The 24,849-nt window shown below is 41.8% G+C and overlaps 1 protein-coding gene across 5 annotated transcripts in view; it reads right to left on the bottom strand.

The window, feature by feature from the left end:
* Positions 1-24,849, bottom strand: part of LNX1 (ligand of numb-protein X 1) — a 106,894-nt gene continuing 82,045 nt past the window's right edge. For all 5 annotated transcript variants that reach the window (XM_056490504.1, XM_056490501.1, XM_056490505.1 and 2 more), the window contains 7 exons: positions 22,741-22,943; positions 21,020-21,391; positions 15,978-16,115; positions 10,625-10,802; positions 8,501-8,729; positions 1,680-1,838; positions 1-705 (listed from right to left, as the gene is read on the bottom strand). In XM_056490504.1, coding sequence (XP_056346479.1) covers positions 570-705; positions 1,680-1,838; positions 8,501-8,729; positions 10,625-10,802; positions 15,978-16,115; positions 21,020-21,391; positions 22,741-22,943 — 1,415 coding nt within the window. In that variant the 3' untranslated portion in view covers positions 1-569. The remainder of the gene's footprint in view (positions 706-1,679; positions 1,839-8,500; positions 8,730-10,624; positions 10,803-15,977; positions 16,116-21,019; positions 21,392-22,740; positions 22,944-24,849) is intronic.

Below are 24,849 nucleotides of genomic sequence, written 5' to 3'. Positions count from 1 at the left end.
CACAGTTACAATTATTTTTAATTCTTTTAGAAATTTCATTCACAGTTTTACAGACTAACAAACAGTACTTGAAAGTCTTGAAAATACCAGCTTCATGCTGACCATGAAAAGGTACACATAACCAAAGTGCTATTAACGTGTTGGATAAAAACCTTCACCTGATTATTGCAACTAGAAAAATTGCAAGAAATATTTTCATAAGTTATTCAAGGTTTTCGTTTTGTAAATCAAAATAAAGTGGGTGAGCAGAAGCTGTTGCTCCTTAAATTTCATTATTATTATAATGCATTAAATAGATATATAGACATGTATAAAAAACCAACAAAAAACCCTTAAGAACACAGGGAAGGAAGGACTTAAGTCTGTAGCTTGGATCACTCTGAAGTGATTTTCTGACGGGTGTCACTGCTTTGCCTAAACTTGACTTTTCTTGACATGCAGGTTGAAATTTCACAAACCTTTTCTTTATAAATACATACTTGACCCCCCCCAAAAAGCAAAGACTGATGTTCCTTTTGTAAAATTTTTCCCCATGTTAAGATACTTGTCACTCTCCATGAAGACTTGTTTTATAAAAATGTGCCAGGCCAGGACACAATTGTGAGAGTAATTTTTCCTTTTAGTTCTTTGAGCATCCTTGCCAAGCAGGCATGCATCATTCCTGATGTGTTCCTGCCATTGACAGCAAGGAGGATGTCACCACATCTGAAAAAACAAATGCAAGACAACAATTAAACGAGGTGACTTCTTATCTATTTTCAAATGCCAAAGCACGTCCTTAAGCTGGGGGAAGGGGTAGAAATGAGTATTATGGTTCCTTCTCTGGCTAACTACTGTTCATGGATAACAGAATAAAGCAGGTGGAAAGACTTCATTTGTTTGGGTTTCTTACAAATTTATAATTAATTAGACATATTTGAAAGAGAACATGATATAGTTATTCTGATGTTCATTCTGATGAATCATCCTTGCAGAATCATAGAAGGGGTTTGGTTGAAGGCACTTCAAAGAAGGGACACCTTCTACTAAACCAGGTTGCTCAAAGTCCCAGATAACCTGTCCTTGAATAAGGAGAAGGAATCCACAATTTCTCTGGCCAACCTGTTCCAGTGCCTCACCACCCTCACATTAAATAATTTCTTTTTAATGTCTGGTCTAAACCTACTGTCTCTCAGTTTAAAACCATTGTCCCTTATCCTAGCACTACATACCATTGTAAAAAGTCCCTTTCCAGCTTTCTTGTAGCTGTCTTTAGATGCTAGAATGATCTGAGTTCTGAACAACTGTCCCTTTTAAGCCTTGTTAATTGATGTAAGTTTGTGCCATGATTGTGCATTTAATCTCTTCAAGTTTATTGGTGTTTGCAGGGAATTAGTTTGGTTGGGGTGTTTAGAACTGGATGTGTGGGAAACCTCTGTGCTGGCATGCTTTATACCACCCCAGAGATCAAACTGACTCTTCCTAACTTACTCACATACTAGTGGATTGCTAGACACCTGAAAACATTCTGCTATCAAAGCAGATCTGTTAAACCTCTGTTTCCAGATCTCCCAAAGTTAGTTAGTCCTTCCCCCATCCCTGCCACTGCCTTAATGAAAACATGTTTTTTAAAAACCCCCACAAGTTAACCAGAAGAAAAACTTACTTAAATGCTACTTTTTTTAGATAATGATCATTACCTAATTCTGCCATCATTGTATGCTGGTGTTCCCCCAACAATGGATTTGATAAAGAATGGTTTGTTCCCAGTATGTTCTTCATAACCTCCTACGATACTGAAGCCAAGACTTCCAGATGTATTTCTTCGTAATACAATTTCTTTGCAGCTGTACAAATACCTGAAATAAACCAGTTTAATTAGATGTCTTATAGTTAACTTTAGATTCTGATGAACCATAAGCAATGAATTTGCCTTTTCATGCACCCATAGAGTGTTTTTAAGAGTTAAAGTAGTGCCCTCTTTCCACTGCATTCAGCACCTACACTTTTGTTTCTGTAGTACTGCTTTCCTGTTATAACCCGATAACCAGTTATCCCAAAAGTAAAATTAGTGGATAGTCTTGGGCTAAAATATTAAATAAGTTTTTTTAATATGGTAGAAATCTGTGCAAATTATCTAGCTGGTGTGATGGAGAAAAGCACTTAAGTCTGGAATTAATATTTGTAAATCAGCAATTCAAAAAGCTGCATTTCTTCTAGCTTGTACAGCCCAATGCCTTGTTTATCTTCTAGATATGAGCCTGTATGTGATTAATTCTGTCAAAGTGCTCAGGCACTTACTACTGTGGTACATGTCAAAGTGAAATAATTTTAAGGCCAATAGAATGAACTACAGAAATGACAGATGACACGAAGACCTCAGGTATTGGTGGAATTAGGGATCCTGAGCTTTTCTTGTTGAGTAACCTGATAAGTCACAGCATGGAGGATAAGAGAAACTTATCCATGTGAGTCAGTGCTTTGGAGCTTGTCCTTACTGTAATGATTAACACAAGATTTTATAGTAAGAGAACTGAAATCTGCTTCTCCCTCCATTTGTCTTCTGAATTATTTTACAATACTGTATCTTATGCTTATCAAAGCTTAGGTTCCAAAACTAGGAATAGAGGAAAAGAACAATAGTGTTATTAGACTCTTAAATGTTGCCTAACACTCTGAGTACATTAATTTCTGTTTCCTTTTTTTAAACCAAATTCAATTTGTTAGAGAATGAGTGGTAGAAATTTCTGTCCATTGTACTTAACCAAGTACTTAACTTATCATTAGTGGTGTCCCCAGGAATGATTGAAATTACTAAATGACTAAAAAAGCATTTGCTACTCCAAGCCTTAAAATATAGGGTGACCTACAGCAGGCAACTGTTACAAGATCTATTCAGAGTCTTTTTAGGTTTCTAAGAAACAACTGACACTTCCGTAGGAGGATAAATAGCCTTTTATCTTAAAGACTGACATGCCTAGTGTTTTAAAAATTGTGTTTTAAATAGTGCATTTGCTGTCTTTCACAGCAGTGATACTACATTAGTCCTCCAGGGCCCAGAAATATTCACCTGCTGCCAGGATGGTAGGTATGTAATATTTGCACAAGAATTCGCTGATTGCTAATGTAAGAAGCAGGTGACATTTGCTTCTTCCTCAGCAGCCAGGCATTATTACTTTACCATCTGTGGACGTGCAAAATCACTTAAACCCTCTATGTTTAATGGTACTTATCAAGGTCATGACCAAGCAGTGCCAGGATTGAGCCATTAGTGCTATAATTCAGTGTCGATTCTGGGGCAGAGGCAGTGCTACACTCCCTGCCTTAAGGAGCACATTGCTGAAACTGAAAGGTAATCAGCTAAATCCTAATGCCATTGAAAAGTAGTAGGCAAGGCAGGCAATGACAAGAGGATAAAAGGCAGTGAAGCCAAACATGCCCTATGTGCTTTCTATACATGCAATCTATAAGGTTATTAGTTGCATGGTCTCCATCAGTCCAAAAAGCATAAACATATATTTGCTATCAAAGTGTATGATAAATTTAAGTAAAACAGACACAGCATAACAGCATTAGGATTTTTCTTCTCTCTGCCAGAGCAGAGAAAACACTTGGAAACCAAGGAAGAGCAGAGAGCAACCATTCTGTTATGACTCCAGGCCCCTGTGCTGCCTTTTGCCTGGGACTGGTGTAACCTGCTGTGACAGAAGGCAGTGGAGGCCTGGAAGTCAGGAGAAGAGGTGTTGGTGTAATGGTCAGTTTGGGAAACCCCCTTTTCACAAAGTGTTTACAAGCTTGTCTTCTTTGGCTCCCAATACCCAAATTGGTAATTAAATCTTTTCAGTTCTGAAAGCCAAGTCTGTTTTGGCCATGACAATAATGAGTGACGGATTTCCCTGTCTTTTGACCAATGAGTTTACTCATTCTTCTCCTTTTCACTCACCCTGCTGTGGGTATTGATGCAGGCAGGTCCAATCCATCATGACAGCCATAGCTAGAGACTGACTCTGAAAAGAATAGGAGTCTCTAGGATGTGTTTATGGCTTTAACTGGTTTTTTCTTATCTCCATCCTATGGGATAAGCATGGCAGTGCATCATCCATCAGTTGTTTGTCAGCACTGTCACAACTGTGAAAAGGATGCTGGCTGGCAAAAGCTGAGCTGTATTTAATGCAGTTATAGCTTGCTCCAAACAGTTCAGTGCCTAAGCAGAGATGTCTGTTCTGCCTAAGCAAACAGCAGCCCACTCCAAGGGAGCCCATTATTTTAGGGCTGTTTTGATCATAAAGCCAAACTGCAAAGTACCATAGAGAACAAAAATCATAAGATTCTTAGTGTGTTTGAGTCCACTCAAACTACTGTAGCCCACTAAACTCAACTGGTCTATGGAGAACCATCTCCTTGGAAGAGAGCAGCTCACAGTCTTCTGCCTTTATCCCTAAATACTTCAGAAGATGAGGATAAGGAATAATTTATGTGTGAACCTGCCTCAGATATAAGATTTGGGAACATACTGTGTGTACCCACAGGGTCCTATCCTAAGCAATACTACAACTAAGCATCAGTTACTGATGCATGGGGAATTTAAAAGTGCCTGTTTTCAAGTAGTTAAATGCAAATTCTCTGCTGATTTTCATGAAGCACAAGTTGCTTTATGCTCTAGGAATGAAAACCAGCCCAACTGCAGGAGGATTTCAGCAATACCACCTATGAAAAGGATAAATCTCTCCTCCCACCCCATTACAGTACACAAATGGCAGCCAAATAAGTAATATTTGAGAATTGCTTCCACCAGTGTCCTGCAGCCTGGATTGAGTTACTTTGGAGGTGTTTCTCTCCTACTTTCATGTTTTACATCTTGTTCTACCCCAGGTTTGTGGAATGATTTCGGCCACCTTGTCTCTTTCTCATCTCACTTTACAGATGAAGAAAAGCACTTGTGTGAAGTACTAATGTTTGCAAATGTTATGACAGGATGATCTAAAAAGTATTCTAAGTACTAGCTGAGGGAAGAAAATGTGAGGAGAGCAAAGAAAGGAGAGCAGAAAAACAAGCAAGGGTAGAAGCAGCAGCACAGAGCTGGGGAAATGCTTTTCGCCAGCTGTTCCCCGTTATTTCCTTTGTTCATGCTTCACAACAACAGATCCCTCTACCAATAAAGGAGTTCTGTCTTCCTAAACAACAAACAATTAAATTAGCTACCCTGAAATAAGTCTTTGGTTGAGAATGCTTAAGGTCCTGCATCACTGTTTCCTCCCGCTGCAGCCCCTCTGCTTGCGTGCAGGCCAAGTTTTGACAGATGTCAGATGCACATGTGCACATATTTTATAACCACCACATATTGGATCGTACTACAGAAAGAACAGAGGAGCTGTTTGTGTATTATTAAGCCATACAAAACTGAGAAAACATACAATTCTAAGATCTCACAAGAAAAGGACAAAATTTAAGTGAGAGCCACAAAAGTTAAATTAGTAAAATGGCTTTTCCAAGTCTTTGAGCTTTGGTGCAAGGGATCAGATAACTTGTCTAATTCTGCTGCTACCAACTTCATCCAGAAAAATTATATAATTCCCTAACTCTCAATATATGTGTCTCTGTCTGTACCCATCTCTGTAATATGCATGTAGTCCCTGGGAAGAGTTCTATTCTAGTATGGAAAATTAGGCATTTACAGTAAGCTACTTTAAATCATGTAACTCTTATTAATGTTAGCCTGTTTTTTACTTCATTGGTCATTGACAGAAGTCTGTAGAAATTCTCTTATGTTTAGTTCAACTCAGCACATTTTACGGTACCATTCACAGGATTTTCCTCAAAATTTCATGGATTTGGAACAAAGAAGGAAAGATTCTCCTGTCACCTCAGTTTCCTGAGCCTGAACACCCCACTCTTAGTTGTCAGGTCAAGCTGCCTCTGAACACCTCACCTTGCTTGCTGTGAACAGATACACACACTGCACTGCCGGGGCTTGTCTTGAGCAACATCTTTCCCTTCTCAAACAAATTTAAATAATCCAGCCTCCTCTTTTTAAAACCATGCCTGTTCCTAGCCCACCAGTTTTACTGCCTTTTCTATTTGTTCAGTTTGTCTTACGTAGGCGTGCCCCTTCCTGCCCATCTTCCCAAGTACTTTGCATGATGCTGCATCGTCATGATTTTGACATTTCTGCTTTTCCATTAGCTGTACCAAACGTTCTTAGACTCACATATCTTGGAGCAGTCCTTCTAATAAATATTTTTAATTAAAGTAGGTGATTCTTCAACATTTTGCCCCATAACTGCACTTCAGGCAGTTTTTCCAAGATGGATCTGTCAGACATCTATTTAGATAGAGTATAATTTTCTCTAAAAGCCTGAAAAATGTCATGAGACAGTATCTTGGGATCTAGTGAGATGTGATCCTTGCCAAAAGCAAACTGAAAGGTTAAGTGCTCAACCTGGAGCACAATGAGTTAACATGATACACATCCTCATGAGAGAACTTGAAGGGCTTTCAGACATCTGATATGGGCCCTGGAGAATCAGGACAGTAAGTGGGTGACCACACTTATGCTGGGGATGACTGAAGGGTCTGCTAATACCTAGTGAGCAATCCCAAACCTGATCCTCTTGTGTCCCTACTCAGCTAATCAGCTGCTAATAAGGAAACAGAGCACCTTTGTTACTGTCACATCTAATGCACATTGGTCTCTGTCCCAGGCACTAGTCTGATGTTCAGAGCAGTGTCCCCACTCAGCATACCAATGTCCCCACGTCTCTTTGAAGCAGAAGGGCCGTGCTGTGCTCTGTGCACAGCCTCACAGCTGGGGATAGAGTTACAATGAACTCTTGTCTTCAGCCTTGCTGACACTGGGGCTGATTTTCCTTCAGACTAAAAGACTTGGAATGCCTTCACACATGCAGCCTTCAGAGCAGGAAGGCTAATGTGAGCTCAGAAACTGTTTCTAAAATGGGAAAACCCATTTTATTGCCAAACTGCAAACTGGAGCTCTGAGAAGTGAACTCTGGGTGCAAGCCTGCAGTGCTGTGGAGCTTTGTCCTTCATGTCCTCTGCCATGCTAAGGTAGTGGGGACTTCAGGCAGCTGTGAGTAGAAGGTGATGACCAGGCAGCTCAGGTTTTCTACACAGCCCAATGAAGGTGGCATAGGCAGGATGAGATTGTAGCAGTCTGTCTAGCAAAGGATGGTGATAGAAGGCAAGACTCAGCAGGGCAGATTGCAGCATCTATAAGGCCTCTAGTCTGTTGCTGTTTCTTCCCTGAGAGCATTACCCATGCTCTAGTACCTTCACCATGGTGCTGGTCAAGCTCAGAAGTACAGAAGAAGTTAGAAGGAATGAGGATCTCCCAGGGCCTGCCTGTCTTTTGAGAGACTAACTTAGGAAAATTTACCATTGCCTGGGGTAGCAAGTTAAGGGGCATCCATTTACTGCATTTTTTTTTTTTTTTGCTGCCTTTCTTTCACAGGTATAAAGATGTAGTCCTCTCTACTGCAGGAGGAACATTTTGCCTGTGGGTGACAGACACACAGCCTGCCTTCTGCTCTTGCAGTGCTTCAGCACATGTTATACAGTCATTAGCATCAGACCAAGCCCTGAAAAACATCTGGCCCTCACAGCAGACCTTGCTGCAAGGTGAATGAGCTCAAAATGGCTCCAGCTAGAAAGAGGAAAACCTGTTATGAAAGAGTAGGAAATGAAGAAGAGCCCTGAAACCGCGCCTAGAGAAAAACCCACCTGTTCTGCAGACCATCTTTTCCTGTCCTTCTGTAAAAGAGAGACACTGAACTGCTGCCCAAGTTAGGAGAAGTCTAGAGGAACTTATAAGATAAATTCTTCATTCCTTAAAACTGAGTATCAGTTTCAACTCTGTGATCCCAGCTTTGCACAGAGATTCCCAGTGTGTCCTCATTTCATGCTTTCTGGAATGTGGTGGAATCTGTAGGTATTGCACACTGGGAGCTTAGGGACAGGCGATGTGGCTCTTACTATCCTTGCTGAAATGCCAACACAGCTGCTTCCTGTGTATGACAAATGGACTTCTTTCAGGCGGGGGTGGGGTTAAAAGAGGTGATTTGGAGATACTGGCCAACTGCACAAACTTTGCAACATCTGGGTAAAGTCAAACAATTCAGCTGGATTTGGCTAAGATGGGCTGTGCAGCTTGAGTGTTGCAGGAGGGCTATCTCTGCCTTCTGCAGGGTGGTTGAGCCTAGACTCCAGTTCAGCAAGCTCCTGTATCCCTGCAAGGTTTTCTTTTCATTCCCTAAGTGGCAGATATGTTTACAAGATTGAAACAATTCAGTATCCTATCCTCCCTCCCAAGGGGAACTGCATGTCTGTTTTGCCATGTACATGTACCCATTTACAAAAGGGAGGTATTTAGAGTCAAGTCAGTGACAGAGCCTGGATTTAATTAAGATGTCAGTGCAATGAATCAAGCCAAAAGAAAGAACTGCCAGAAAATACAAATCTTTCCTCCCACTCCCCCTCAGCAAGAGGTTGCAATCTGTGGACTTACCGTGGCAGCCCCAGCCACATAACCCAGGATGGTGACCACTCGCTGCTCTCAGAGGCCACCTGTGTGTCCTCAGGGGGTGGCAGGTGACCCTGCTCCTCCTGGGCTTCACATGCTCTCATCTCCAGGGCTTTGAGCACCACTGAGGAGTTGGTGTTCTTCAGCAGGGCGACGGCCTCACTGCGGCTGACTCCCGTCAGATCAATGCCATTCACGTTCAGGAGGATGTCACCTGAGACCAATAAAGCAGATGATAAAAACCCTGCAAGTGTTTCCAGGATCCCTCCCCACCTTCACAAACAAGTGAGTCGCATCCATGGCCAAGAGCTGGCTGCCTGACGAGTCTCTTTGTTAATCCTATCCTTTAATGTTGCTGTGAAGCATTAGTGAACATGCCACAGGCATGAGGGAAGGATCTAGATTTCTGTACAGAGGAACTTCACATGGCTGGGCAGAGGATTTGTCCTGGTTTCTTTCCACATCATGGCCTGTATCTGGAGCTGAACAAACAGCAGGGTTCCTGCTGTACCAACAAGCTTTGGTACCGGTGCCTAGTACTGGTCCGGGTCTCTGTAATCCACTTTCAGCTAACAACATTTGTACTCAAACTAAGCTTGAATCCCTACAGCTCAATAATGTTTTTTCTCCCAGTTCTCCCTTAGCTGAGGACTGCCACTCCAACCAGGCTCTTCCTGGTTTGCTTTGTGGAATAACATGTTATTATTTTTATGTTAATGCCTGTTTGAATGGCTGCAAGCCAAATCATCTTTCTGTATGCCTTATTTATAAATAGGCACAGCAGCTACAGAGAAAAATGCAAAGATGACCTCAATTACTACAGGAAGAACAATAAAGGCATCACTAATGTCATGCAAGCAGCCACAGTGTCAAGTGCTCTGCTACCCTTCATAGCAGGCTCCCATGCCAGGGCTGTCCTGGGTTCCCTTTGTGCTTGGCCTGATGCCTCTCCAGGCAGGGATGTATCACTGGCAGTCCAGGCACTGCAATATGAACTTTAACCTCTTCTTGTGGTCTGCCCCCAGTAAGGAGGACAACAGCCTAAGAGCTGCTCTAAATCAGAGGTCTATGGCACTATTATAACATCACATATTCATTTGTTTCTAATTTTATCAAATTAACTAGGCTGAGTTTTCCATGCTGCCTCATGATGAATATATTTGGAAAGTGTATCCCACTGAGAGGCAGTCATTCCCAGCAGGAGGAAAGGAGAAACCTGCTGTTTTGCTCCTGTTGTCATGTTCTCACATGGGTTTTGTAGAGCAGACACGAAGGGGAGGTTCCCATGTGTGCCAGTACTGGGCACTGAGACCCAGGCTCGTGGGGTCTGACTGGGTTGCAGCTATTCTGCCCCATTTTTGGGTGTCTCCACTTCCCCCAAACTCAGGATTTCCCTCCAGCTTTCAGGCAGTGACTGGACTGAAGGAGAACAGAGGGGATGACTGGTAAGTGAGCTGTGTCATTGCTGGATGCAGGCTCCTAAGGGGCTTGGCTCTTGAAGATGTAACATCCTGAAACCTAAGAGGTTCATCTTTCCTCTGCTGCCCAGCTATTCCCACAAAAACAACTGATAAAATATGTTTTTCCTCTTGCTCTAAAAGCCTATTCAAGCAGAAGGAGAGAAACTACTAGCTCTATCACTCTGTTACATCAATAGCTAAATGGGGTTAGGAAGCCAGTATTTTCCAACATGATGTTGAGCCACAAGGCACTAATGTGGCTTCTTATATAACAGGAATTTTGCTCCTGTATATTTCATTCAAATTCATGAATGCAATGACAAATAAGCACAAAAAATTACTTTAAAAATACATGAAGGCTTCACAATGAATGCATCAGGAGTCAGGAGATGGTGGTGCAAGCTATTTTTTCCTGTGAAAAGCTATTTATCTTTTTTCTCTACCAGAATATTCCCACATCCTACTTCAGAGGTGAGTACTGCTGCATATTATGCCTTTTCTGGTAGCTGACTTGAGACCCTCTAATCTGACACACCCAAAAATCTGTAGAATTGCTGAAGATGTCAGAGTGTGAAGCTCTTTTGTTATCCCACAGTTTTCAAAAGAAGCTCTTGATTTAAAGCAGGCTTTCAAAATCACCCCATTTTACCTGTTTTTATCCTGCTGTCTCTGCTGATCACTCCTCCAGGTTCCACACTTATCACATAGATAGGCAAATCCCATTCCCGGTTAGATGCTCCACCTGCCACAGTCATTCCCAGTGATTCTGTGTGATCTTTCCGGACAGCCACCACCTTCTCATGACAGGTCACAGTGTGAAGGGTGCTCTGTGATGGAGAAAATTGTAACAACAAACACAGTTTGTGGGCATGGTGACCTCCCTGACAGCTTTGGCATTTTCTATCAAAACAAATATTCATGGAAGTAACACCAAGACACTTCCCAGCCACCTGACCTGATGGCAGGCAGGACTCCCTCGGGGGCTTAAGCATCTGCAGTCAGAGCTACCACCAAGATAACTGTGCTTTAATAGTTAAAGTCAGGCACTGCTCCCACCAAAACCAGAGTTGTTAAAGTGCTAAGGCTAATAGAATTAGGTTCTTGAAATGTAAATAAGGAATCTGATTTTAAAAGAAAATAAAGTTCTTTATAATAATATCATTAGTGGTCATCTTAACTTTGACTGTCAGGTTGTGCTTAGCTTGCTGCTTGCAGTCTGAGCATCATCTGTATAGTTAGTGAGTAGTCCTCTTAGGGTTGAGGAATGAAACCATTGGGGACATAGTAGAAGAGACATATTTCATTTTATCTTCCAGATATCTGTGTTTCTGTGCAAGTTATAGGTGGAAATACACTTATTCTTCAAGTGTTTCTGTTCAGGAAAAGAAAATTACATTCACAGTGAAGAGCCATCAGTTTACAGGGTGCTCTTAGTGCTTATGCTTGAAGGGTCACTTCAGGACAGTCATCCTTATATTTCTGTCCTGAACAGGAAAAGTTAAATACACACAGCCGGTCATGCAATAACTAGTGCACGAGTGAGGGTGAGACAAACCCACAGGTGCCCTCAGGATGGAGAACCACTGCAATGCAAGCTCCAGCAAAACCTGTGAACTGAATGTCTTTTTTACCATGCACTCAGTTCTTACAGAAGAGTTCAAAAGGCAAATAAAATCTGGATTTAAATTGCTTTGCTTTCCTTAAGTATTTTATAATCAGTGCTCCTGACATCAACTCCTGACAATCCCAGCCCCTTTTGCAGGAACAGCATCATCCACTCCAGTCTCATTTATAATAGCATGCCTCTAAACACATTTCAAACACATATTTATAAGACTCTTCTCATTCATAAATGTGACCCCACATCCTTAATATGCAAAAATAATCTAAAAAACTCATTTAAAGACACATTAATCTCTTCTTAGAAATCTCACATGTCACAAAGACATTTCACTTTGGTTCCTGGGCCAGCAGCCAGGAAAGTGGAGCAGATGAATCCATATCAGATCCTTAAGGGACAATGATGGGACAAAGGAAGATTATGGCAAGAATTTTTTTATGGGAGTAGGGCAGACTATGTCTTTGATTTGTGTGGTTTTTTTAAGGTATGTTTGGTGGAACTAACTCCACATCAAGATTTCTGTGATGCAATGTTAATATCAAGACACAGGACCTCCTAGAAGCTTAGCAAAGGATTTCTCCATGCTTGAGCAGACGAGCAGTAGCTGCCACAGAGCTCCAGAAACAAAAAGGCAAAGAGCTCAGTGGAAAGAGGAATTCTTTCAGTGTCTGGGAGAAAACCAAACAACACAGTTGTTTGGACATATTAGACCCGGTCCATGCAGAACACAGGCACTGTAATTCGGCTTAGGGCTTGCAAACAAACCTAAGAATTTCTGAAGATTTTTAAATCTTCAGAAAATATTCTGTTCCAGATAAATTTTATGTTCTGATCCAGATAATTTTAACCTTTCACCTTTGTCTTTAAGGTGTAAATATTTTAAACATAGTAGTTCTATCTTTATGCAAATTAATATTTCATCCACATTTTGCAAAAGTAACCTATTTCCCTTGAAAAGGAATGGCTTTCCATCAGGAAAAGGCCACTTCCTGAAATGTGGGATAAGGGCACTACTAATTTTCACTAAATTGCAATCTGAAATTTTGTAGCAAAACATGAAATTTGGATTCTATTTGTGACTCTGAGTGAGGAGCAGTCACATTACTTATGCAGCATACATCCACTCTCAGACAATAAAAACATTAGAGCATTAGCCAGTTTATCACTATTTTTTGAGGAATCAGCACAGAGAGAAAGATTTCAAAGTAGTGCTTGGAAATAAATTGTCCTGCTACATTTCAGTGAAGACTTATAGAAGTACCAGTACTTGTATGCTGAACCACAAAGGACCAATATTCCTTTGAAGCTACTCTTTCCCATGTAATTTTTACATGGCTGCAGACAGAAAGGATTTGGAGTGGCTTGACTGAGACAAAGGCAGTGATGAAAGGAAAGTAAAGCCTTTTTTAGTAAACACACATAGAGCTTGCTTGGAGGTATAATCAATAGCAAGCAAACCAGTTAAAAGGCAGTGTTTATCAGTGACTGCATTTCAATGCATTCTCTTCTAAACAGTTGTCCTTCTCTGTCATTTTGAAGCGACCTTGGAGGTCAGGAGAAGAAAAACATAACAGTTCATCTCCTCCTCTTTTTATTTTTTCCTCCTTTTCTGTATGTTTACTGGAAAATAAATATTTACAGCAGATTATCACAACATCAAAGCCATGACACGTGTCTTGCAGCAAAAAACATTGCTGTGTCTGTTTGGAAAATGTACTTCACCTGAAGGTTAACCTGCTCATATTGTCAGGAAACATTGCCTGCTCCAGCAACATTTTCTTTGCTTTAAGTACTAGACAATTCATTTGAAAGAAGTTAGAAAATAGTTCCAATTAAAAACAAGAGCTATTTAATTAATGGCAAAGGTCCTAGTGACTTCAAAGGAATTGAATTGTGTCTGTTTATGCATTACAGCCTGGCTTCACAACCTCAGCTGCACAAGAAAGTGTTTGTGAGATCTCTTTTCTGAATCCAGGCAGCAGCCAGAACAGTTTGAGCAGTGCTTCCCCTATCCCTGTACAGAAGAAAACATCCATGAGACCCTGGGCAGGACCAATCTCTTGACACAACTGGCATCACTGCCACCAGAGAAGGACATGGTCACAAGAAATCATCCTTTTCTTATCCAGAGCCTTGCAGGCAACATGACTGGTGGCCACTGGCCTGAAAGGGAGGCACTCCTCACACCACACAGGTGGAGTTTGGCTGTCCTGAGGCCAACAGCTTGGCCCAAAGCAGTACCTGAGCCTCTGCATGAGCCAGATGGCTGCTGGAAACTAGAGTTTAGTCTTGATGCTGAATACAGCCAAGGCTTGAGAGCAGATTTCAGCCTATGTATACATACATGCTCTACAGTGAGAGCAGTTTCCCTCCAAGAGAGCATTCCTGATCATCTAATATCACCTTCAATGGTAAGCTCAGGGGATAAAAAACACCTTAAAATTAAACAGAATTCAAGGCAGCTAGCATTCCTCTATTAATAACACATAATAAAGCAATCCCACTGATGACAGTAGGTAGCAGACTCATCAAACCACACACACATAGGAGACTCCCCTGAGAGCGAGGTCTGGACAACAAGCATTACCTTGGTTTTGGGCAGGAGCATGTGCTGCATTAGGACACTATACAGCCCCTAGGCTTGCAAGCATTATTCCTGCACTAATGCCTATTTAAAATAAATAACATTTTTAAAATCTTTCAAAGCAGTTTAAAAATCTTGAATTGCAAATTATGTTCAGTTCAACCTTCAGCAAAATATAATGAAATATTTAAACTGACACCATCATGCCCTATAAAAGGGCAACTAACACTCCAGTAATGTTTGTATCAGACCAAAAATCTGCAGTGCCTGAAGCTCATTGTGTCTACTGGCTGTACTGATCTGCTGATCTACTGCCAGAGCATTTTCTCTGACAGAAGCCCTCTACTATGTACACACAAAGCTGAAGGGAGGTAGGAACAGTTCCGAATTTTCTTTTCTGGCTGTGATCATTCCTGGAAAACACCCAAATGGTGGCATTGGACAGAAGCCCACAGCAGTACACCCACTCATGTGCTTATGCAGTACTCATCTCTTTTGGAAAACTGGAAATCCCCCTAAAAACTGTGGCCTATCCAACAAGAGATGATTCATTAGTCTTTACAGCACTTACTCACTATTCTTTAAAAGATTGTTACAAAGCCAACATTGTGCCTTCAATCTAACAGCTTCCCAAAATATTGTTGGACTTACAAGAGCTCCCATCCAACACCTCTTGGGACAGGAAGAGAAAATGAGGATCTCAGGGCAGAGAGAGAGAAGTCATGTTCCCAAATAATCCCATGTGGTATCAATTAATTGCTCAGAACAACACGGTAGAGTTAGCAGGTGCTTGGATCTTCTCTAGGAAGCAAACAGTAGCAGAACAAGCTAATTGCTGTCCACACATATCTTCCTAAGGAAATCATTGCTTCATTAGAAAGTAATGCCTTGCAGATGCATGATTGGCTGGGTGCTACTTGGTAGTAGCTACTAAACACTGACTGACTCCTGCTCTAGCTCCTGCTAATCTGATCCCACCTAACAAGAGCTGTGATTATGACTTTGTGGAAAAGCAACACTAAAAAATAGATAAATATATACTAGTATTTTTAACACATAAAAACGCTGAATAATGTAGTTTTAAAAGACTTGCAAAAATGGGTATATTTTAACATTTGTAAAATTCAGAGTTAGACTTGCCTCCTGGCTGACAGCTATGCACCTGATATTTGGTCCAGAGGTCCCTTTAAGGACACAACTGGCTATCCATCAAGCAGGATGAACTCAAGCCCTGCCAACACACCTCCCTGATACAGCCCTGGCACCAGTGGCCAGGGTCAAGCTTGCATGGGCTTGCATAAGTGGTGACACTCAGAGTGATTAATGTAAATTAGCCAGACATGTGACTTCAGATTTAGTGAAATAAACAAATTCAGCTCCTGCAAGGGCATTTTAATAAATGAGAAACAGCCTAATAATGATCATAATTTTCAAGTAGCTTATGGGAATCTTTTGGGCTGGCATGTGAAAGCCTTTCGTTTGACGATTATGCTACAGATGGAGAAACTTGAGAAAAACTTTTTTTTTCTTGGAGTGCATTTTCCTGTGGCCATGGCCAGCATACTGTGTGAACATCAGCACCTGCCCCAGCACTGCCCATTGCCTTCTCTTTCCCTCCCCACAGCAGGCAGAACCAGTGGATGAATAATGAGCAGCACAGCTTTAGTGTTTCCATTGCCAAGTAAGACGTGCTTTTTCTGGTGACAGAAGCCAGAGGTAACACCCTGAGACATGAAACACTAGCTGCCCTCCCATTCCCCTGTCCCACGGAGAGCAGAAAAACACAAGTGCGCTCACCTTGCCGGGGTTGTTTCTCTCGGCGGGACAAGGCTGGGAGCTGCCGGCGCTGTGACTCCAGCCCGCCTCCTGCAGCAGGTCCGGGGGCTGCTGCCTGGTCTGCCGCGACACCACGAAGTGAACCTGCTTCTCGCTGGCCTGCAGGAGGAGGCACAGTGTGAATCCCACAGCCCCAGGGCAACAAACCCCTGCACCTCAGCCCCAGAGCGTCTCTGAAATGCAGGAACCACTAAAACGATTGTTGGATTTCCCATTAATGAGCTTGCTATGACATAAAGCAGTAGCATTAGTTCAGGTCAATGAAGTTCATAAAAGTTTACTGCCAGCTACTTAATATTTCTCTTGAAAATTTGGTGCTAACTCTAAAAAATCCTTTCTACCTGCCCCAAATCTGGCTGGAAGCCTGACAGCACAGAAAGCTCAAAAACTCCAGGTTTCTGGGATCCAACAGGGATCCACCACAGTGAGTGCTGGCCAGGTCTCACCTGTACTTGTGTAAACCACTGCAAAGCAGCAATTGCCTGCTATGGTAGACAGACAGACAACCAAAGCTGTTGCTGTCAAATGGATGGGAAAACTCAAAAATTAACCTGAAGTCGGGTATGTGCTTACACCTTGCCCAGTGAAAGTGGGGAATAAACAATGTAATTAAGCCCACCTGCATGCAATGAGCATGACAAATGTAAGGAAGCTTAAAGAAAGGGAGAAAAGGGATTTTATTTTGTGAAATAAAATCCTACTGCAACAGAGCACAGAGAAAGAGGGTGGGCATAAGCAAGCATGCAGGGCAATGGAGTTTAGGATGGGAAAGTAGGCTCAAACTCTCACTCTAGGAAAAGAAGCTTCAAAAGCAAATAAGCCAAGCTCAAAGATCCACTATGCCTTTTTTCACAATGCAGTCAGAATATTTGTGTGCCTGAGAGATGCTGCAATGCTTCTACTGCGGCAATGTTTGCTCGGTGTTTTTAAGGGGATCTGTGTGCACCTGATATTAGTGTTAATTCTGTATACAGGTGGGGTTTTTTTTTCTGTCTTATTGAATCAGCACTGTTGCACTAGAAGCAAATGGCTTCACTTGTCCTTCAGTGAGGGTCATATGAATCTGTTCAAGACAACAGTGATACAAAGATAAAGCTGAGAGGGAGTGGGGTTTACCTGGGTAAATCATAGATGACTGCCATAAACCAATATACTGTACTGAAACGAAGAACAGCGCAGAAATAACCTCAGTGCTATAGAAGCATACTCAGGAGATGCAAAAATTAATCCTCTAATCTCCTTCTCTCTAGGCTAAGGACCTTGCTGTTGTGCCAGGAAGGAGTGGCTCTTAATGACCAGACTGCAGAGGCACTCCTGCCTGCCTGCTCTCGGGTTATACCAGAGGAACTGCTCAGTATTGAGTGTGAAGCCCCCCACAAACACACCTGGGGGTCTGATGCCCCTGGGGCTGCAGCTCAGTGCTTGTTGGTACTGCAACCCTGGGGGCAGCAGACGCCTTGGCTCGCTTGCTGGCACAGTGACGTGCCCCGCTTACTGGGGAGAAGCTCCAAGGAAAGCTGGCATGGAAAAAGCAGCTGAAAACCAAACCCAGATCCAGTTGTGCTATTGAAATCAAATCTCCCACAGACAATTAACAGAAGCCAGAGGAAGCTTCTGGGAATCTTGTTTTTATAGCTTGGTTTGTCCTTTCTGGAGCTGAACTCAATAGCTGTAGCTGAGAATTAAAAAGAGCTTTGGAAAAATGTAATTTAATCAAAAAAGCAATCTACCTCTCCTAAACCTCCAACTCCAAGCTTGAAATATATATGTTCAAGACATGCTATTTTCAGTGAAGTAAAAGATGTGCACATCTTTTTACTTTCCCAATATCTTGGGGGATGCTATTTTTTTGACTAGGAACTCAAATCTTCACAGCTTTGTATTATATCATTCAGTGCATACACACAGATTTCCAAATAACTTTCTAGGAATTTTTAACATTTCTGATTTCATGGACTCTGGACTCAACTGGTGGCCAAAAGCAGAATTCTGTAGGTTGGGAGAAATGAAACCATCCTGGTCCCTGGTTTGTAATATGACTGAGGTGGAACTGAACAGTACCAGATTAAACCTCCCAAGGGCATGTGGTCTTATGAAAATACAGTTTTCTCTAAAATGAACAGTTTTAACTTAATGCAACTTCTTTTTGAAATTCATATGCTGCCACATGGTAAGCCTCAAAGCTGGTTATTTACAGAAAGGTTGTAAAACATGATTAATTCTCATACAAAGACTAGCAAAAGTTCAACAAGTCTCTGTTGCAATGGCACATTTGTCTACAGGCCAGGCAAGCTGACTTTCTCAGAAGTCAGAGTGGTTTAGAAAGTTATCCAAACAACAAGAACAGCTTTTTGTATTTACATACATTTGAAAACACATTAATGTTTCTCCTGATCAGATTATTTATCTCTGATTCATTCTGATCTCTCCCTCCCTCTCACCAGTGGCTTTTCCCACAATTCTTTCTATGCATATCATGCTGAAGTGAAAATTAAAGAAAGGAGGTTAGCTTTGATACCGAGTGCAAGTAAGAGCTGAAACAGAATTAAAATCTCTTACAGCCAAGGCAAATCAAGCAGGAAGGCAGACACACAGTGGCAACTTCTGAGCATCTAGTAGGTAACTGCATCTTAGAGAGAGGCAGCAGGGCTGCTCTTGGCAGAAGCTGCCCCATCTCTTGCAGGGATGATGGAGCACAGGTATGCTCCACATCTCAACCTGCTTGTCAGAGGCAGTTGTTGTGAAGAAGAGCTTATCTGCTCCTTCAGCTGCTCCCAGCTATGGTGGGGGAAGGAGGTGAGGAGGAGGGTGAACATTTGGGGTCAGTAAAGTCTGACTCAGCCCACGTAGTTTGGCTTGATGTGCTCACGTGAGCACCCTATATCTGTTACCTTGCTTCTTTTCTTGTCACTCTCATGGAAAACAGATGTGGAACGCCTCATTATTTAGATTTAAAGTGCTACTTCTGAGACAAGGCCATGGCTTAAGATGATGTGACAAATAGGAGGCAGCAAATTCCCAAGTGTTATGATGTGTGCACATTCCTAATTAGCACTTACATGTTTTCCTCATTTCAGTTCTTGTGACAGATCTTAGAGCTTACAAACAGACAGACACCAAATCCACTGATTAGCAACTGCTTCTCATATGCTAGTGTATAGCTTCTATAGGCCCCAAGAATTAGATTTGTTTCAATTATTCATTATTTAAAAGGCAAAAATAATCAGATTACACTAAAATCTCTCAGTCTCCCAGCTGTGCTTAGTTTAACAAACCACTGCACCTTTTAGTAAATGTTCTGCTTTTAAAGAAACTAATGGTATATTTGTAGCTTTCACCACCATAAATTAGAAGATCTCAATGCACTGCAAGTGACATGCTGAGTTCTCAACAGGCAGGAAGGATGCTGTTGAGAAATCAGAGGACACAGTAAAATAGTCCTTCGTGTAAAAAGCAAATGCAAAACACTTGTGGCTTCAGTATAAAGGGTTTTTTTTTTTTTTTTTCTGGCATAACATGGAGACAGGAAAGGCAAATGATAATTGATGAAAAACATAACAAAAAAAGACACAGGTTCCAGGAATTTTGCATTAGACAAATGTGATTCATAGAGCTCACATCAATGCAATGTAATCCTGGCTGTGTGGAAACCTGAGTTTCCCCTTTGATGGGCTTATTTAAATTCCCAGGGACTGTTGTGCATTTCAAGCATTATTATAAATAACATCCACTCTTTGGAGACCAATAAGGGCTTTAGTTGCACTTTTAAACACTTGTATGTGAATACTCTTGTTAGCAATTCTTTCCATTTCATCTCATGTGTTTTTTGCTTATGAAGCACTGATGCCTTGTTTTGTAGCCATAAAGAACTGTTCCAACAATAATAGTTTTTTAGAAAATTTTTAATTCCGGACTTGTTGCCCTCAGAGAATTTAAACCTTCCTCCTTCTGCCTTCTGTTCCCAGTTAGTGAGCTACACAAGGTAATCCAGAAAGATGCTGGATCAGAATTTCAACAACTGACATTGTGTAAGGAGATGACATTTTCTTCCCCATGCTATAAACTTCACAATAAAAGTTGGCTACAACCAATTGTGAATCTATGCCAACAGAGGAATCCTTTCCACAAAATGCATGGATTTGACTGTTTGTTTCTGTCTGACTGATACTACCTTGATTATACCTGTCAGAAAGAAGAAGTAGCTGAACTGATTTGACATCTTGTTATTGAAGCCCATGAAATTCTTCAATATGTGAACAGTCTACATGCCTCCAAATGAAATTCAAAATTGCACAAGTATAATAACGGCTATAAATATGGGATAAAAGTAACAAAAGACTCTTGCCTTTTTCTTTTCATATTGAATTTTTCTAAAAACATAGTCTGTAAACAAAAAACCCACATTGGTTCTGGAGGGAAAATAAGGCAGAAGCTGACCAATTTTGTAGCTGAGAAAGGCATGGGTTTTTTTATGCCTGACAATTCTGTGTTAGCACCCATTTAGTACTACATACGACTCTAAACAGAGATTAATAAAAACTACAAATACAGATCCATTTCTCCAAAACATCTGGACTTCTACATACTGGATTTAGGTAAAAAATATCTACAAGGTGTGGACTACCTTCTGTTGTAAACCACATCCACAGGAAATCATTGAGTCTGGGAGGGTGTTATTCATCCTGAAACATGCCTTAGGCTACCCTGGTTTGCTCCAGGGCTGAACCAGAGGGCACTGTGACTCCTTCTGAGCCAGAGGAGTCAGGATTCTGCTGGAACCCCTGCTGCCAGGGTGCAGGCTGGCATGCCTTCTGGCAGCTGGCATCACTCTGATGATGATCAGAGCATATAGATGTTTGCACTGATCTATACGTTCCAAACCTGATGGTATATACATAAATACACAAACCCAGTGTTTGGCCCCTGCTTTGGAATGGATGGTGAAGCAACACTGCTTGTTTTGTGCACAGCTGAAAGCCCGTGGCTGCAGTGGGATGACAAACCTGTATGAGCTGGGCTGCGCTCTCCGGGCTGCCGTAGCGATGGTCGTGCCCGTTGATGGCCAGCACGCGGTCGTTCTCCTGCAGCTGCCCATCGCGGGCGGCCATGCCGCCTTCCAGCAAGTTGAAAATAAACACCCCAGGCTCGTCGGCCCTGCGGACCAGCTTTATTCCCAGCTGCTCGTCTGGGCTGCTCTTGTTGAGCACGACGTGGAAGCTGTCATCCCGAGTGCAGTGAGCATCCAGGGAAAGGCCGCTGCTCCGGCATCGGTACCTCTGCTCCCGCAGCACCGTCAGCCGCAGCACGTGGCAGGGCTGCTTCAGGAGCGACAGCGCATAGCTGTGGGGCACATTTTTGATGTCCATGCCATTTACCTGGAAGAGAGAGGTGTAAATCAGCAGCAGAAAGATGGTCTATTCTGAGCTGGCACTGGGGAGGGCAGATCTACTTCATCTTGCTTACTGCTCCTTCCCAAGCTTCAATATCCTTTCATATATCTTAGTTTTATTCCACAGGCTTCTGATTTCAAATTGCCTTGCCAGCCTTTCCTTTCACTCCCACTGTTTTCCTGCTGTTTCTTTCTTCTTTATCTCCCAGCTGTTCTAGGTACAGTAAAAAAAAATAAATTCTTTACTAATGAATCTCTAATTACAAAGAAGGAAAGAGCCTCAAGTAGAAGTTTAAATGCCCTGGATATTTTCTAACAATTATACTGATTTACCACACCAGAGAATCAGACTTTCCTTTTTTTCTCAGTGTTTTCCAGGTAAGATTTAATTTGGATGACAGTAAAACTGTGTAACTACCACTGTTCAAATTTGGCTGAGGAAAAGAAAGAGGAAAAAGAGTCAATCCCATCATGCTCACACATGAAAGAGTGACTAGGCATTGCACTTTATATTGCTAAATGAAAACCAGTTGAAATATAAAGATTGTATTTCATCACTGGCTAGAAAACCTGAATCAGACAAGTTATTTCCATGTAGCTTTACACTGCACAGGTTGAAGTATTTAAATATTAAGAAATATCTCCAAAATGTAAGAGAAATACTCCACAGCATGGACAAAAGCATTTGGCTGGTGTTTGGTTTTACAGATTACCTATGTAGGCATGAAGGGGCTGCTCTGCTGCAGTCTGGTTGAGTACTGCACCCAGAGAGACACAACTCAACTGCACCAGGATGGGGCTGAAATCCACAGGAATTCTTAGTAAATACTGGGGAGTCTGCCACAGCTGGGAAGAGCTAGGCTGGGCCCATCCCTACTGCAGTCACAGCTTCATTGTGCAGTTTGGATGTGCCCTGCAGGAACAGCTTTGTCTTAGTGGTGCCATTAACTGCTGCTCTGTGCTGGCACTAGGACAAAAAGACTCTCTGAAACAGATAGCTGGATGATGGATGCTTATCCAGCCTCCACCAGGAACCACCATTAGAAGCATTTTCATTCACTGCTAGAGTGAAGCATGTCTACATCATGATCCTGGGAAATCCCTTTGGCCAAGTCTGTCTGACATAAAGCAGAAGGCATGACACAACCTTGGCATGCCTCAAGTGTCCTCAGCTACCACTGGGGTCAGCAAAAGCTAGGTAATCATAGTGCCTTACAGGTGGTGCTCTGGACCTTAGGACCTCTTTCTGCATGCAACATTGCAAATCCCATTATGATCAATTTAATCATATTCTTAATCAGAATATTTTCATCTCATACCTCCACAGTACTGTACCTTTAGTATCATGTCTCCAGGCAGCAATCTTCCATCTCTGGCAATTACCCCATCTCGATAAATATGCTGTATAATAATGTGAACCAAAGGGGTCTCACTGCCTCCCACAATCCTGATGGCCAGATTTTCATGGGGATCGGTACGGCTGATCTTAATGCAGGTAATTTCCCCATCTGGAATCAGGTGATACAGCCTGGGAAAACCTGGAAATGCATATTGCAAGGTATTTATTTGACAACACAGCTTTGCTTTGTTGAAACATGCACTGCACAACCTCAAGTACCTGCCAGTTAGTAAAGCCAGGTTTTATGCATGGATGTGATTTATACCAAGTGGGAGGAAAGGATAGGTAAGCTTGCTGAATGGACTTGAAGGGATCTTTTTACTATTAATATTCAAACTTCCTTTCCCCCCCACAAAATACAGCCTTAAACCTTTGATGGAATCCAGACAGATGAAATATACATGCCAATATTTTAAGGGAATAAAATACATTTTTGGTCCCCAGAGACACCTCAGAACCAGGCCACAGTTTTTTGCTGGCCCTAAAACAGATGATCATGGGCACCTCAACAAACATCCATCCCTGCTGTGCTGGGTTGTAAACCCTATCTCACTGGTAGTGCCCCACACTGCCCTGCTCTCTCCATTTTTGGTGTCATGGTGGAGGACTGGGCTCTTGTCTTTTGACATCCAAGAAAGCCTTTTATTTATCTTTAGCTACCAGAAAGACAACATTTTTTTGGACAAACCCAAAGCACAGTGGTTTCCCTACCAGACCCTTCTCCTTTCCTCACTGCTTGAACTCTCAGAAGTAGGAATGAGTGGCTCTTACTGTGATGTGTCTATTAAAACCACAGTATGCTCAAAGTACCTGGAGGGAAAGATCTCTGCTGGCCCTGCCAATCTGGCTGCCAGGAGGAGGGACTAATGATGGGCAGGGGTCCTTTTTTTAATTTATAACACACTGGATAAGAGTATCTTCTTTCAAACCCTACTTTTCAACTGGCATGTCTGTTTTCACAGCATGTCACTAATACTTTCTTTCCTTCTAGGTCAATTCAAAATTTTAATCCATATTCAGCAGTGGGCAAAGTTGAAGTAAAAGCAGCAGTGAATTTTCCAGCACAGGCCTAGCAGCATTCAATTATTTTGAATCCACCAAAGCTGAAAGAAAGCATCTAAACTTTTTGCATGCGAGTCCAATCCAGTGGTTATATGCCAAACATCTAAGTCAAAAAATTAACTGCTAATATTTTTTCAAAAACCTATTTTAGAAATGAAAGAACAGTGAGTGTTAATGAATAGTGGTTAAGCATAAAATGAAACTTAATAGACCAGAATCTGAGATAGAATAAATATTTGCTACTACAAAATTAACAGGCAACAAACCAGCAAGGCACCAAAACCTTTTGTGAAAGAGCAAGGGGAAAGAAAGAACAGGGAAAAAAATATTGAGAAACACCATATTGCATCCCTTACCACTTCTTTGATCATATGCTCTTCAGGGTGGGAAGCTGTCCTTCTCCATGTCTGTAAAAAGCACCTACCAGCACAGACTTCGACTTTGTGATTTTACACAGACTTGACAGGCAATAAAATCTGTGTAGATAACTACACAGACTTCACTAACCTAATACTCAATCATTTATTCTTGTAATATCAGTTTCTGTGCTAATACATGTTTACTTCAGTTTTGCAGGCAACTTTAATGTCTCAGGAATGGAAGGTGCTTAATTTCTCCCATGCTCTTCTATTTTCTAAATGCTATTTGCTCGGCTTGTGATTTGCTCAGTTCTCTCTAGCCTGGAGAGTGGATTCACTTGATCTAAATCCAGGCTTCAAAAGCAGTTTAGCGATCTACTTTTCCTGACTTCCTTTGTAATGCACAGGCACCCAAAAAGAGTGATTCCTGTGCTAAATAACCCCTGGAAGTGCCAAATGTTCTCCACTGCTGTGTAAGAAAAGAGGCAATTAATTCTGGCATCTCAGCAGAGTGCTTAAAGTCAGACTCCTCAGAAATCACCAATGGGCTGATCCCTGCACCAGAATAAGCATGTACATTTCACACTCTCAGTGTAACTATAAGGGTAGTTATGTGTGAAAATA

Source organism: Oenanthe melanoleuca, chromosome 4 (genome assembly GCF_029582105.1).
Source record: "Oenanthe melanoleuca isolate GR-GAL-2019-014 chromosome 4, OMel1.0, whole genome shotgun sequence".
Taxonomy (NCBI): domain Eukaryota; kingdom Metazoa; phylum Chordata; class Aves; order Passeriformes; family Muscicapidae; genus Oenanthe; species Oenanthe melanoleuca.
Note: the sequence above shows the minus strand (reverse complement) of the source record. Positions and strands in the feature narration are given on the sequence as shown.